Source organism: Drosophila subobscura, chromosome E, assembly GCF_008121235.1.
Source record: "Drosophila subobscura isolate 14011-0131.10 chromosome E, UCBerk_Dsub_1.0, whole genome shotgun sequence".
NCBI classification, from domain to species: Eukaryota; Metazoa; Arthropoda; class Insecta; order Diptera; family Drosophilidae; genus Drosophila; species Drosophila subobscura.
In genome coordinates this window covers 3,895,403-3,911,900 of record NC_048531.1, presented here as the reverse complement: position 1 = coordinate 3,911,900, position 16,498 = coordinate 3,895,403, and the positions used below count along the sequence as shown (strand labels likewise).

The following is a 16,498-nucleotide window of genomic DNA, read 5'->3' as shown; positions in this document are numbered from 1 at the left end:
TCGGTGAGTATTTTGTTCGATATTAATTTGTTGCTACTGCTTCTCAATATTCATTAGAGCTCTGATTTGTTACGATTTCCCATAGGCTTATGGCCTTTCCCCTCTCCGTCTCCACCTCCATCTATCCTTTGATATCAGTTTTTGTGTGTTGTTTCTATTGCCACAAGTAGTTTGATTACTGTGCAGAAATGTGCGCTGGGTTTCGCTCTGTATTACGAACTTCAGTGAAAAATCCAACACGTTGCAACTAGTTTGGCTGCAGCTGCTAGACGATAGCTTTTAGAAATGTATTTTTTCACCAACAAAATTGGTTCCACTTTTTCTGTATAGTTTAGGCTCCTTTTAGGATTTAGGATTAAATCTGATTTTTTCAAATTGAAAGGCCAACGGCCCGGCGAATGGGAGTATTTTAGTGACTGTTTTATTTGGGAATATTCGTATTTCCGTGGCTGTATTATTGGGTATACTTGAATGGGTTTGGCAACCAATAAACTGCACTGGCTCCTCGATAGAGTATCCACCTCAGACTCGACGTTTATTTTCGTAGGCCAGGCGTTGGTCGACGTCGTCGTTGATTTTCATTTAATTACCGAACCAAATTTCCGACACTTTAAACGTTGATGGCGGCGGCATAAAATAATTGCAAGTGCTGAAAACATTAACAAACCGGATTGAGGCCAGCTGAGGCTACAGCCTCAGTGTTCAGTCGCCAGTCTGGGCTTCAGTTTCGGTTTCACCTGGGCCTCCGGTTGATCGGCTTCCAGTTTGCCGGCCAAACGCGACTTTCGTTTTCTTTTTTTTTTCGTTTGCTGCTGCCGTTGATGTTGTTGCTGTTGCTGCTGTTGTTGTTGTTGCCGTTGCTGCTTCCAATTGTAATTGAATTTTGTGTTGTCGGCAAAGTGGCAAACGTCAGGCAACAGCAGCAGCAATGGCCAACAACCGACAGCAAAAAGGAAGCAATTTCAGGCTAAATTTAGTTTAAATGCCTGCCCCTGTTGCCGCTGCAGCCCCTGCTGCTCCTGCCACTGCTCCTGCTGCCACTGATGCCCCATGTGCTCGCTTTTAGAGCCGGCCTGGAATTATGCTTACTCTGGAATTCAATTAACTCGAATTTGTTGCACTGGCGCGACGTGATTTCATTTTTTCCCCATGCCCAATGTGGCTGTGTTGCACTTTTCCAAGCGCTGCTGCTGCTCCTCCAGCCGGATGATTGTGCTTTAGTGCAGCAGCAGCAGCATCAAACACGCAAACTGAGAGCCAAAATCAGAAGCCTAATGGATCATAAATGAATTACGAACAGAATGCGAGTCCAAAGGCATCAACCGGTGATCATTGTAGAATGTTTTAATGAATGACAACCAGCAACAACTGCAATGGGAGTTGCTATCATTTCAAGCCACTCCACCTCTCTCTCTAATATTCGATCTAAGACGATTCAATGATTACATCCAAATCAGCATTTTGCGTAGCATTTAATTGAAGGCCAGGGATGGCTATTCAGGCAATCCGGCTAATCCGGCTCACTCGCAGTCGCTTTCGCAGCATTCCCATCAGTTCGAATCCAAACGGACTCGACTGCTTCTCATTTTTGGTAAAGATGCCACGAGGACAGGCCACTCCACACTGCTCCATCGATTGGTAGACGCCACAGCCACATGTAAAACTGCAACAGTAAAATGTAACTGTGAGCCCAGGGCTGCCCAGTCTATCTGCTCGAGCTCTAATCCGAGCGTATGGCTGAATGGCAATGCTGTCGATGGGTAAGGGGAGTGCTCATGGAACTGCGACGCTTGTTTGCTGTGGACGCTCCTCCAGCTTAGAGCTCATTACAATTTTCAAGTACATTTGCGATGATAGTAGTTACAACGAGCAGACTGTCAGAGGATACCAACTCTCCACTGTTGCCACTTGAAACATATACTATGCAAATAGTATGGATAACTACTCGCAGGATTCGGAAAACGCTCCACTTGACAGGCAGCAGGCAGCAGGCGGGCGGGAGGCAGCAGGCCGGGCCCTTTCGGCGGCGTCTGCTGACCATTATATGCACTTCACTTCATTTCAATCTGTAGTATTTCTTTGTGAGACTTTGGCCCCCCAGCCCTGCCGCTCTCTGTGGGCAAAAAAGTTTTTCAATAACACAAGAAAATGCGTCCGAGCACACACACACAGAGCCTCATCCTCTGTGTCGTGGTGTCGTGGCAACTGCAAATAATAGTTTTCCCACCCGGAAAATCGTGCTCGAATGCTCTGTACTTCAGGCAGCTCCTGCACATAAATAGAGTACTTCCTATTCGGTGTGCTCATCAATTTTTATTTGCCTGCTCTCAAGGGTGTTCCTTTCTTCAAGTGTGCGTGATGAAAAGACAAAGCCAAAATGCTGTGTGGCCTGACCCAAAATCTGCTGCGACTTTGATGAATTTTAGGCAGAAATACAGCTGGACCCTCAATCCTTGATTCGTACTCATTCAGTCGTTGCTTGTCCCTGGAATATCGAAGCGACGACTGACTGCAACCATCTGTCCGACGAAAACCGCAAAACCAAATTGATTTTGTCTACTCAGGCCCGGGACATGGCCCTGGCCATGGACAAGACTGCCGTGTCTGTGTTGTGTCCCGTGCATTCCCCTGCTGCTGTTGCACTGCTGCTGTCCTGCGGAATCCTCTGCCCTGGTTGTGGGCCAATTTTCATTACGCATCTGGAGGATTGCTCATGTGGCATTACGCATACGACACATTGTTTCAGTCGTACAATTGAGTTGCCAGCGAATCGATGGTGGACAGAGGGCGAAAGTGAGGGAGAGTGGGGGAGAGTGTGCGTGTAAACATAATCAGTATTTGCAAATAGAGAAGGAACTGCAACGGGCACTGCGAGTGGGCAGGGGGGAGAGTGATGTCCGCGGCTATGTGGGTAATGGGATATTGACTGGAAGACAATTTCGTTGGATGCTGTTGGTCACAGTCCATGCGGACTGTCAGCCGGGGAACGCGATAATGTTTGATTTTAATGTTTCGTGTATGAAATTTGTATGGAAAAATACACAAAAATTCTTTCCGCTGACTAAATCCTCCATCTGTGGCCAGCAATTACCAAATTGATTTGGCCAGCAAAAGAAAAAGAGTTCAAAGACAGATCCGATCCGATAGCTGCCAGCCACCAGCTGCTTCCTCTTCAGATGATGAAGGGGGGCAATGAAAACAGTTGGCTCAATGACAAGTAGAACGACAATCGAAGCGAAGCTTAAAAGAGCACAAAAGCCGAAGGCAATGGGGGAACAAATGACAAATTTTTAATGCCTCAGAAAACAAAACGTTGATAAGATCAGCGAGCGGCACAGCCAGAACAAAGCCAGCAGCAGCAGCAGCAGCAGCGATTAACAAAAGGTCTGCAAAAACCCGAAAATAATAAAAAAATACAAACAAAACGCAAAACAAACAAATGGAAGATGACAACGCGATGAGGTTGAGGACGATGAGGATGAGATCCTCTCAAGATCTCCCAACGCTGATTGGGGGAGAATTAAACACGCGCGAATAAAAATCAATGAGGCACCAGGACTACCTGTGCTCGGCCGCTCTTCGATGGGATCATTTTCAGAGAACGGCATAGAAGGATAGAAGCTTGGAAGGATGGCTGGATGGATGACTATTATGCCAGACAGACGGCACACGGTCGAGCACACATTTGAGATTTTTGTCAACAGGAGGGAGAGAGAGAGATTCTTGGGGCGTGTAAAAATAAAATTAGTAGAAATGCGACGAGCTCTCAAGCCGCTCGAAAAAGAAAAACATTTTGAAAGGACAAAACACACACTTGAAGGAAAGGCAGCAGGGAAGAGGGCGAGGACCCGGACACGGACCTGGAACGAGGACAACGTCGTGACCCGTCCCGGACCGTACCCCGGGAGTTGTCATCATTTGTTGATTTTCATTTCGCTCCGTTTTGTGCGCTGCTTTGGCTCCTTGGCTGCCTCGTAAAAAAGAATCCTTTAAGTGCACTTCAGAGCACAATGCACTCGCTGCAGCAGACGCAGAGAGACAGCGTTGAGCCCTTGTGCCTGCCTTTCAGCCATCCATCTGTTGTCCTGGGATTACAGGACTCTCGATTTGCATGAGCTGCGACCCCTAGATGCTTTCTTGCACAGATCAAAGTTAAACTCTGATCAGCAATTTCCTCATTTCCATCAATAATTGCGATAATCTTGACAGGGGAAAGCCTGGCGCCATTCTGGGGCGCCTGCTAGACGCCAGGCTTTCTGGGGCGCCTGCTTAGCTCCGCCTCTCAGCCGCTCCTCCCGTTGCTTTGCTAATTTACAATTTCAATGTCACGCTCCATGCAAGTGACGATAAATTTGCACTACCCGAGGCCATGGGGTGGACTGGGCTGGGGAGCTGCTGGTAATGGGCAACGCATCGCTGGCCTCGATGCACTTAGCGAAATTACATGGCTGCCAGGACTTGTTGATTGCCGCCGCTGCCTGCTGGCTAAATTTAGCATTATTAAAAAATTAAGCTGACAACATGCTGGTGTCATGCAGACCGAGGCAAGAACAGCAAAAACAGAGGCAGCGACAGAAGTAGAGCCAGAACCAGTGGAGTCTCGAGGCCAGCTGACTATATCGAAGACAAATTCCAGCCAGCAGGCCGGCAGTAGGGAGGAAGCGACGCAAGACATGCGTGCGTCATGTGGCAGGGTCGCCACGACCGCCCGACACTTAGTTTAATTTCTAGGTGCCGGCGAGGGCGTCCACGGTAGCCGGGGGACGGACAGGGCCAGACTCTGGCCACATGCCTTGGCCTTCGTCTCCCGAGTCCCTTTCAGGGACTGATTAATTATATTTCGGTTCTTTTTTTTGGAGTTATGAGCAAGAGCAGAGACACACGCTAAATTAAATGAAATTTTTCATCCACATTTAATTACGCTAATGATCTAAGAGCAGAGTGGAAGGACAGGCAGACGGAGTTGCCAGTTGCTGCCACTTATTAATCCGTGGCACACTCAGATTATGTGCTTCCACATCCGCACTAATGTCGCCCCTCACAGGAGTCATGTCTCTTATCTGGATGCTAGACTATGAAGAATTCGTTTCACTTTTTGAGTTGTTTTAGTTGCTCCCAGACACAGACCTAGTTCCAGTTGCAGTTCCCCCAGACGTAAGACATGATTACCACTGTGAAAAGTACACGAGTTGTAAGTCAAAGTGACACTGAAGATTATGGTTTATGTCGACAGAGTTGACACGTTGTTTATCAGCAATGCAAGTCAAGGACTTTGTCAAGAGCAGTCCCCAGTCCCAGTCCCAGTACCAGTCCCGTGGCACACAGCAAATGCAACTTTGTGTTGACGGATGCATGGCAAGTGCAAGACCCAGACCGAGACCAAGACGCCCCGGCAAACAAAGGCAACAGCAAACCGACAGTCCAACAGCCCGACACACGCAATGAGGATCGATGTGGCACGAGGGGGACAGGCAACGTCTCGACGGGGCCAACTTGTTCTTCTGCGTGTGTCTTACAAAATGTTGCAATTAATTTAAGTTTTTCCTCTGGCGAGGCATCAAACAAAGTCCCGATATGACAACGCATCTGAGTGCATTATGTTTCGCTTAAATTCATTATAAATCAAAAGTTGATGACGTTGAATCAATCCATGGAATTGCATTAAGCAATCTCGTAACCAATCTCTACGCTGTTCTGGGGCTCCCCCGCTAAATGATAATGGCTAGCAAATCGCTCAGCGCCCATTTAGATGACATAACCGATAAACTGTAAATTGCCCGCAAAAATGGAAAGTTTCTGCCACCCAATTCGCATTAACATTAACCTATCTGTGGCATTGTCTGGAGCAGATTTATGCACCCACAGCCCGAGCCGTAGTCAATCAGTGGCAGCGGGTGGCCACATGAGCCAGGACATAGGTGCCACCAGGGACCGGAGCACCGAGCAGAGAGGAAGGAGCCTTTCCACATGGCTGACTTATTCCCATTTTTTTTGTGGACTTTCGAGTGCCATGAAGTTTTTTTCTGCAAAGTTATAGACGTTAAATAACTCCCGTTGCGCGGCGCAAAACTTTTGTTTACGGCAATAAAAAAGTTTGCTTAAAATATACAAAATAAACTCGGAGCACCCGGGACAAGTCCAGCTAAGAGAGAGAGAGAGCCACAGAGAGAGCTGGAGCTGAGCTTGAGCTGTGGCTGCAACCTTTTGGGAGATGTTCCAAGACGCAAATGTAATATTTGCTAATTTTATGTGAATTTTGGAAAGTTTCTTGTTGCTGTTGTGGGAGTGGAGCATAATCCTCCAGAGTGTACGCAAATCTGGCGCATTTATGGTTATACAATTTCCTTGGAATGCACAAAATACTCCTACCTTGAGCAGAAGTTTCTTTTTAGATACACCAGACAAAGGCAAAACCCAAAGAAAAGCAAAGGGAAAAACTCAAAGACAAGCACCTTACACGGGGCTAATGTATGGGATTATCCCTAAACAAAGCAAACAGCAAACCTAGGAAGGAGTAGCGGCGCGAGGAGCAGGCAAATCAATTTTACATACGAGCTGCTCGCGTAGGAATCCTTTGGCCTGGCACTTGGCTTATCCTTTCAAATGGAAATGGCTGTGGGGTGCCTGCCTAGCGCGAGCTCAGCAAAACAATAAACATTCGTCTGGAATCTAAAATAAAAGGTGAAAATCTTTTGCCAAAGCTTCAAAAAGGTTTCCCAAGATTGAGGTTTTCGTGAGAGCAGCAGCTGGCAGCGGTGGCTTCCCCATAAATGTGGTTAAATGTAAAAGTTTTTTGCTTCTTTAAAATGTTTTTACCAACTTTCAAAGGTTGCGTGGGGCCCGAGCTGGCTCTGGAAGGAATTACGAGTATGTTACATACATAGAGAGTGTTCTCTATGGAGAGGGCCAGTTAATTATGAAAGAATCTTTCGAGTCTGTGTGGGTCATGACCGCACTTGAGCAGACTGCAACTGTTGCCCTCTGGCCATTAGACCAAGGCCATTCCGTGACTGGCACGCAACGGCATCAACGGGTTAATGCATGCCACACAGACTTACACTTACACAATCCCCCATATGGACAGCCACATTATCTATGGGTCCGTCCCATTAAATTACTAAATGCTGCAACTGTACAAATGGTACCCCCAAAGAAACATTTTCGTGGTCCCACTGCTAATTATGGGCCGTAAATTAGCTGGCGCGACCTTCAATCAAAGAGCTCAGAGCTACACCCAACAAAAAACATGAACATTGCTGAGTAGTTTCTTGATAATGAGTCAAGGGTTTTTTTTTCAACTTTTGATTGATTAATTTGAGTCGAAAAACGGGCCCCGAATTGAATTTTTAATGCTACCATAATTTGGCTGCAATTAAATTGGGCAGACAAGAAAAAGAACATAACTGGGGTTAGAGGAAATATTTTAATAAAACTTATGGACTAGGGAAATATTTTAATAGAATTTTTAGACCAGGAAAACATTTGAATAGAATTTATAGAGCTATAGTCAGGGTATTTATGCTGCTAGTTGTTCAACTGTTGGGTCTCAAATTTTTTGTTGTTCAGCTCTGCTCCATCAAGTTGACGCCAACACGTGTGTCGTTGGTGCCCCTCTATTAATAGCTCTTTAATTGATGATTATGTGGGGGAAAGCGTCGTTGACAAACTACTCGACTGATGGGCATACATGCAGTTCAAAACTTTCGGGCATTTCGTATTGAACGGCTGCCATTAATCAAGAGTTTCCAGCACTCGAAAAAGCTTTTCGGCTGTGGTTAAATATTTTGAACGCCAACATATGTTGCCTGCCATAAAGCCCAATGATTTGTCATTCATGCAGCCGCAGCAGCAGCAGCTGGGGGATCGGGGGCTCGTGGGGAGCACCGAAAAACTGCAGCCGCCACAACTACTCGGGCGAGTGCTGCGACTGAGAGTGTAGTATCTTGTGCTCGCACTCGCAACTGCATCCGATAGATACTCGCAGACCGCAAACAAGTTGCAGCACTGTTGAGCCAGCTGCATGTCATGCCTCAAGTTATGGAGAACGAAGAAGACAAAAGGGACGGGCGGGTGGCTGCGGTGTGGCTGCGGGGCAACAATTCAATGTGCGTTCTGCGTTCTGCGGTTTTGGTTTTGCAGGGCATGGATTTCAGGCGCTTCCATCCAACGGATTTTGGCCCAAAAAGTTGTTCAAACTATGGCAAACATTTTTGTATCCAAAAAGTAGTTGGTTGGCTGTCAGGATTTAGCTGCTGGCCAGCTAAATACAGTAAAGTCCCTATGCAGACTGCAGCAGTCCGCTCTCTTACTGCAGATAAATAATTCCCGGCAGATTGTTCCCAGGCTATGGCAAAAGTTTTGCGCCCCCCGCAACACAATTTTATGGGTATTTATTGATTTTGGAAATAGTTGAGAGCTGCCTTGATTGATGGTTTGGCAGAGTTTTGCTTGGGCTTTTTGAAGAGATTTTCAAAGTACTTTTCGATGGATATGCGGCAAAGTAATAATCAAAAGGGTTTCTGCTGCCAATTCTTACATTTCTTAAATTATATCTAATCAATATAGAGCAGATCTAGCTACTTCCCAGCTTTGATCTTTGCTGATTTCTCTCCCTCTGTTGAGTGGCTGCTTTCGCTTGGCCTGGCCTAATGGCATTGTTGCAGCAGCTGGGCCTGCCCCCAGCGGCTGGCAATTACCAGCAACACATGAATTACGCTGCCACCTTTTGTACGTAGAGTATATTGGCCCCGAAAACTTTCGCCGAAACTGGAGGAAAAGTCAGCCAAACATTTGCTGCGGGACACGACTTCAAATTAACACGTAAATTGCAGCAACTTAACACGCGTTGGAGTCGCAGTTGCAGTGGCAATTGCAAGTTGCAAGTCGTAGGTTGCAGCCTGCAGACTTCTAGCTGGCAGTGGCAAGTCTTGGTCTCAGCCTCAGCCTCGTTAAAGGTTGACTAGCTTGACTAGCGGTGCCTTGTTACAATTAATTGCATATGGTCCAGGCCATGGTCCATGCCTCATTTTTGAATACCGGGCCAGCAACTGCAACATGTTGCAGTCAACAATAAATTAGCGTTTAAAAGGCAATGGCCCCGGTCTGCTCCGTTTTCAGGCGCAGACACTGGCCCAGTCCGAGGCCCAGACCCTGGAAGATGCCGCAGTCAGTTGGTGATCAATCAAGAGCTCGTGTAATGGGAACCCCCTCTCGTTACACGATAGTTTAGCTGAATTGCGCAATTAATTAGTTTCGTGTTAATGAGCAATGCGCATCAAGTCGCTCCAGACAACGACACCAGGCTGGCTCTCCTCCTGGGCCCCTTCTCGATACTCTCTCTGCTACGACAAGGAATTTTTTAATGACCTTCCATTCCGTTCCAGGCTCGAGCTTGGGCTAGAAATTTATGACACGTTCAGAGCTGGCTGCACATTTGAAGACTCACTTAAAGTTTATGAAAGCCAAGGCTGCCCTGACTTTATTTTAATTGGAAGAGAAGATCTTTACGATCTAAAAAATTCTTGTGATTGAGTGCAGCAAAGTTCTTAAGTTTTTAGAAGTTGCAACAAGAAAAGTACTACAAAATAAATACCTACAAATGTGCTGATTGATTTTCCTTTGACTCTGATTTTCAAAGCACTTTTCAGGCCTCTAAACTATTGCGAGAAAGAGAGGAAGAAGTGTCCTACATAACTGGCAGCCTGCTTGCTTTTCCTTTCCCATAACTTTATGTTTCAGCCCGTTTATTGTTATACTTCGGTAGGCTTCTCCCTGATGTCAAAAGTTATGAGCAAACAATTTTCTGCTTAAAAGCGTCTGTCACAAAAAAAAAACTTTCGAGCGGCCCCTTGTCAAGCCAAACAAAAAATCCCATTCAGTGCCAATACTTTTTCGCAATTTGTCTGCAATTATTGTAGCCACAAAAGTTCCTACGTGATTTGGTTTTAACGAGATTGTATCCCGAACTATCGACAATGCAAATATCGTATTTTGTGTAATTTGCTCGACCGAATTGTATTGTCCGTTGTAGGGGCGTGGTTAGGGCTGGGCTACACAATGCGGGGAATATCGTGTGTCAGAAATGTAGAATTGATTCTCTTCCTGCCCCTTCGATACAATTTGTGGGGGGTGGGGCAGTGCGTGTTGTATAATATTTCACATAGTTGAACGGCTCTCCATCTCTCCCTGCCGTCATCGCATTTTGCCAAGTAGCAACAAAGCAAACAGTTTACATTTTCAAAAGGACCCTCCAGCCAGCCCGCTGACCATTTTTGATTTATAATTTGACAATCAATTGACAGTTCGTTTGGCCAAAGCGGAAACACACTCATAACAAAAAAGAAAATATGCGACAGAAACACCATTTGACAATACAAATATGAAATAAAATATCAAATAACTTTTGGGCAAACTATTCGAGAGCCAAATTGAAGCTGGAGAGCAACTCAGATTTCCCTGTGACATTAGTTAAGTGCTGCTCCCGCCGAGGGGTGTGGGGAGTGTGCGGCTGTTGGCTAAAAGTTTCAAGAAAAATTCCGTTTTGGGTTTGACATGCATTTGGGAAATATAAAAGTAGAAATAAAAGCAATGGTCAGCTGTGGGACTCAATGCGAAAGCTGTTCCAAAGTTTTTAAAAACCTTTAAAATATTCGAGCAAAGGTAAATCACGATACACGGGGCAAAGTCTCTTACAGTCCAATGATATCCAAAATATCCTCCTTTGTGAGCTTTTCCTCTTGGTTTGGAGGCTGAGAGGGCGCTGGCTTGGCCGCTATGGGAGCTGTCGCTGGCTTGGCTGCTGAGGGAGCCACAGGAGGAGCTGCTGAGGCTGGAACAGCCGCTGCAGGAGCTGCCTTTGTCGGTGCTTTCCCAGCTGGACTTGGTGGCAAACTGATCCTCAATGTGGCTGTTTTTTCGGTAGACCTCGGAGCCTTTGCTGTGGGCGCTGCTGCTTTGGTCACTTTGCTGCCGCCTTGATGATGCTGTCCTTTGACGGTGACATCCATGGAGATGCCAGCGACTTTGGGTGGCACTCCCTGGGCCAGCACTGCGATGTGTGGCGCCTGCTCTGCCATGGGCTCGGAGTCGGACTTGCTGGGCGAGGGCTGCAGCCAGCAGCGATAGGTGGCCAGGGAGACGCCGCAGGGCGGAGGCTTGGACAACAGATCCTCAGTGGCAGATTGCTCATCGGACTTCTCGGGTTGCTCCACCTGCGCCTCCTCCGCCGGTTTCTTGATCTCCCTGAAGGGCGCCAAGTAGGTAAAGAGATGTGGGTAGGCCCTCCGCTTGATCTCGCAGGTGCAGCGGCACTGGAAACGCGCTTCCTCCTCCTCACCTTCCTGGGAGTTGGGCTTCGCCTCTTCCTCTGGCGCCACCTCCGCCGGCGCCCCGTCCACGCGTGGCCACTCCCGGAACGGTGCCAGCCAGCAGTAGTCCGTGTCGTTGTCCTCAATCCCTGTGGCCGACAGTCGCTCCCCGCGGTGCTCCTCCTCCCCAGCTCCCTCATCGTAGGCGGGCGGACAGGTGCAGATGTCACAGGTGCAGGTGCACTCGGGATCGCAGGGCAGTTCGTCCTTGGCGCACGGCGGACAGATGACCTCCAGGGGCGGGAAGGGCACACGATGCTCCTTGAACTGTTCCTCCGTCTCGTCGTAGTGCAGCCAGCGGCACACGTACGGCCCCTGGCTGCACTCTGCGGTAATCTCTGGCGCCTCGCGCTCAAACTCCCGTTCGCACAGCAACGGCGGACACTTGCACTTGTCCCTGCGCCGCTGCAGCGTCGCCTTGGAGCTCGTCCCTGTGGGCGGCCGGCTCGAGGACTTTTGCTGATTGACTCGCCTCAGGCCGTGGTTGTAGCGGGAGGACTTGGAGCTGACTGACTTGGAGCTGGGCAGCGGTCCCATGTCCACCAGGATCTCGGTTACCTGCACGGACAGCTGACTGGGCGGCATGACCGTGCGGGAGGGGGCACTGCTGGGAGGCACGTTCGTTCTCGAGGGCGCACTGCTGGGCGCCATATTCTGCTGCTGATAGAGCACCTCAATCTCGGCCGTCATCGTGGAGACTGTGGCCTGCGAGGGCTTCGCGGACGCCCAGCCGCAGCGGCAATGATTCTCGTCGTCCCACACCACACGAGTCCTCAGCACATCGTGCAGACTCTTGTAGACGCACTCGAAGCGCTCCGCGAACTGCAGCTCCTCGGAGCGCATGAGGCCGGCGTAGGCCGCGTAGATCTCGGCCGTGCGCTTGGCCGCGTGCAGCCAGAGGCACTCCTGCCGATGCCGCATGCCCTCCATCAAGGCCTTCAATCGCTTGCCTTCTGTCGCCGTGCCATGGTAGTACGCCTTGAACGCTCGCTTCACAATGGAGTAGGCAATCTGCGCATCCATGCGCGACATTTGCGCCTCGTGCGCCAACCCATGGAGGAAGGTCTCCTTGCAGAAGCGCTTGCGCGGCACCCTATCAATCCTGTGGCGCACCTCGTCGTAGTGCAGCAAGGATCGTCCAATCACCTCCCTGGTGCGTCGCACCTCCCACGCCTTGAGGCCACATATCCGCATCACCTGCATCACGCTGTCCGTGATGTCATCGACGTCCCGCCGGAAGTAGTCGGCGCGCTGCTCGCGCAGCTCCTTGCCACAGTGATGCACCGCAGGCATGTGGCACGGACACTGCGGCAGCGAGGAGGCAACACTGGACTGTGTTTGGTTCATTTCGTAGTAAATTTTGGATTTATTTATGGGTGACAGAAATCGAATGGGGAATGTATGGGGAGAAACTAAATTCGTGCCCCTCTGGGCTTCCTTCCTTCACCTGTTTTGGGGGCTGTGCAGGGAGGAGGGAGACCAGATCCCATATTAATCGTAGAGCCAAACATAGACGCAGCATTTGTCTTTGTTTATCCAACAATTTCTCCACCGCCCATGCCACATTTTAGAATGTTTTGCGGCCTCCTCCCCCTGATTTACTACTGTTAATTCGAAATACTTTTATGATGCATTCCAAAACGCAGGAAATGCACAAAAACAAAGAGAGCGGAGAGACAACAGCATAAAGATACATATTTGAATAGGCGACAGCGCAGAGCAAAAACAACAAACAAATGCCACGGTGGCTGTCCACGAATGTGGGCAGGGGACGAGCAAATACTCTACAAATGAGACCGAAACAGAGGCAGAGATATGCACTTGTCTGTTCGCTTTATTACTCGTCGTACTCTTCGGTGTATGCCCTAAAAAACTCGAATCGCAGTCTGAACAAATATTGTCATGCGGTCATGCCAAATATTTACATAGTTGGCGCGCCACTGACTCCCTCCTTCAAGCACTCCAGGGGGAAGGTGGAACATAGACAATTCCGGCATCAAAAATAAAATCAAAAACAAAAACAAAGGGAGGAGTGGGAGGTAGAGCCATGTCGGAAAAATGCGGGCACATTGACAGTGCGGGCGATTGATTTTTCCTGTGCTGCCTGCCAGCTCTCAAGGGGCACCCCAATCTAAAATTAATGCCCTGCAAATAGACGGCGCGGCGTTGCAGTTGTCAGTCAGAGCTACAAGACATCCAGAATGAGTTTAATTGTTGACCCCAGCTATTAGCCCCCCTGTCAAAGGAGAGTGTGGAACTGAACTGCAAACCCAACAGCAATTGGAGTCGCTGCTCCCTTTGTGCTCTGACTCACGGCTGATGCGTGTGTCTCTTCAAATACTCCGTAATTTATATGCAAAAAACACAACGCACATTTCTGCAAAAACATTTCTTAGAATCCACTTTATACGAAAACGCTTTGGAATGCATCCAAAGTCGATGACTGACAAGCAAAGTGGAGAGGCAGGGTCGTGGCAGCAGCAGGGGCAGGTACAGTGGCTTGTCGGCTGCTTTGTGTTCCACGATTTATACTCGCATTTGTTTATGTTGCAGTCGCATTATTGTTTCGCGATTTCTCGTTTATTGGAGGGATGTCTGTCTGGTGTCAGTGGCACGCATTCCATTGGGGCAGGCAGCTCATTATTATGGCCTCTGTGTTGCAGGAACGTAAAGTGCGGGAGTGGTGCAAGGCGGCACAGACAGTAATCGAATGTTAAATGGCTAAAAGTTCATGTCAAATGGTTTCTATGATTGAAAACTCTTTTGACATTATGGGGAAATATTTTTGATGCATTTCTGGATACCTTATGGAGTGACATTTGATGGGGATTCTCCACCTGAATCTTGAGCTGTCTGGGGAGGTATCTTGGGACTGTTGAGGCTGCAGCTGCAGAGAACTTCAAGTGAAACTTTGTCAGTGATTAACAAATTGTTTAAGAGTGTTCGGTGTCTTTGACAGTGTTTCCACAACTTTATACCTTCACTTTACATGCCAGTCAATAAGAGAAAAATGTAACCCTTTGATTAATGCATAACAGAATTTATTCCATTAGAATTCTGCTTCATTTTCACACAGAGTAGTGCCTGGCTGGGTGTGCTTAGTGTGCTTGCACTTTTGTTCAATCAATGCCAGAATGCACTGCCCTGCCCCCACACTCAACGGCTTTCAATTCCCATAGCGACTTCAATTTATCACGCTTGATCTTGATTAAAAGTTCCCCCGACAGAAGCCAGGGTAGGGGAGTAGCTGCTCGGGCAGTCAGACAAGCCAATTATAGACAGCCAAAGCCGCGTAAAGATGCCAGCAAGCAGATGTGTGGAGAACCGAAAGCTGAATGAAAATTATAATGTGAGCGGCAGGCAACTTCCATAAAGACATCAACAGTTCTGTTCGTGTGGCATCAAAGAAAGGGCCGGGCAAAATGCAGCCAAAAGGGGGAGAGTCTTGCCGCGACTTATGAGATTTCCAAAAATAATATTAAAATTAGCAACGAAGCGCAACAAATGAGATTTTTGGATCCATGCCCTTGCATGCAACGGCTGCACGACTAGTATCTATAAATCCAGAATCATCCGTCGGAATACAGGCAGGAGGACAGGCAGGCAGGAGGACAGGCAGGCAGGAGGAGCAGTCAGATCAATCAGTGCATCAGACAAGAGCTTAGTGCCAGTAATTAGGAATGATAAATGTTCGATTTACAGTCGAAACTGAAGTGCAATATGGATGGGCTATAAATAAACAGAAAGGGTGAGGAAAGGGGGAAAAAGAGGGAAAACGCGGCCAAAGGAGTGGTAAAAAATATGAAGGGAATGTGGAGCAGTGTGGAGATTAGCTCGGGAAATGAAGGGCAGCTCGTAATTCATGGGGATTTACCAAAACTGGGAGCAAATACTACATCTACATACACAGAAATGTATACATAGATAAGTACCTGTAACCGTACCTGCATGCCACGCTGCATTCAAACACTCAATTTACAGTTGGAGCCACAAATGCAGACATACCGCAGCTGCCCCTTGCGCCGCGACTTGTCCCGTTTCTTGGTTGTAATATTAGCGCCGCATTTGACCGCTCAGTTGGCCTTATCACGGCACAGTTCCCGCTTCAGTTCAGGGCTGACTCAATTGACCAACGGCCACAATGTTGCCCAACCGCAAAACGCTGGCCACCGAGCGCTCAACTGTCCGTGTGGCACCATTCGTAGAGCCAAGGAGCTGGGCCCATTCGTGGTGCCAAGGAGCCTGCCATCCCGTGCAGGGATTTTACAACAATTTGTGGTTTGGGGCGGCATTTGCATTTTGCATTCTACATTCGGCACTCGACGTGGCCTCGCGGATATGTGTGTCTATAACAAAACAATTAGAAACTACGAGGCTACTGGTCTAAGCCCTCGGCGATTTGACGCTGATTTATGAGTGGGAGGAGCCGGAGTTGGGGATACACGAATATTCAAAGACAGGCACGTAGCGGCTGGCAGGCAGGCAGTCGGGGGATTAGCCCAGCGACCAAAAGGCAAATAAAAGAAAACTTGGCACACACATACACCACATAAAAAGCCAATTCGGAGGGAGGACTGGGGCTGGAAGGTGGGTGGTGCTCGGTGCGCTCTCTGGCTGTTGCCGTAGGCCACCCGTGGGCATAGTAAAATGCTAGTGAAACAATTATGCAATTACTTAATTTGATAGCCCAAGTGCCTCTGTGTGTGTCCTGCCGTTCGTGTCTCTCTGCTGACGTACCGCATTACGTATACGTAGCGTGGGCCATAACTGGCCTTTGCCCGTAATTTGTTTTGCTGCCATTCGCACGCGCAGCGGCACGGAGTCAGAGTCGCCTTGGTCCTGGTTATAAGTGTGACTTTTCTACCTTTGGCTATCTACAGACTGGAGACTGAAACGAACCAAATTCATGCGCTAAGCAGGACTCTATCCCTCGTTATTATTGTTATTTTTTTTTGCATGCCACACAAATCGTTCGCTGGCTCTAATGGAGCTTACTCGCGCACATACACACAATATCTGCCATGCGAAATAAGTTTTTATTATCATCGCCCCGGAATATGTCATGTGGCACTCTGGCACTGTGACTCCCTTGAGCTGGCCCACATTCCACTGCCGCTCGTCAGAAATTTCAA

General features: G+C 48.2%; 1 protein-coding gene across 1 annotated transcript; it reads right to left on the bottom strand.

The window, feature by feature from the left end:
• Window positions 1-10,634: 10,634 nt before the first annotated feature.
• On the bottom strand, window positions 10,635-12,748 carry LOC117891434. Its single transcript, XM_034796906.1, has one exon. It carries the CDS (start codon window positions 12,711-12,713, stop codon window positions 10,689-10,691), a length of 2,025 nt encoding a protein of 674 aa, XP_034652797.1. The 5' UTR covers window positions 12,714-12,748; the 3' UTR covers window positions 10,635-10,688.
• Between the last annotated feature and the right edge of the window lie 3,750 nt (window positions 12,749-16,498).

Excerpts from the sequence above, each read along its gene's own strand:
- LOC117891434 (XM_034796906.1), bottom strand. The coding sequence starts at position 12,713 with ATGAACCAAACACAGTCCAGTGTTGCCTCCTCGCTGCCGCAGTGTCCG.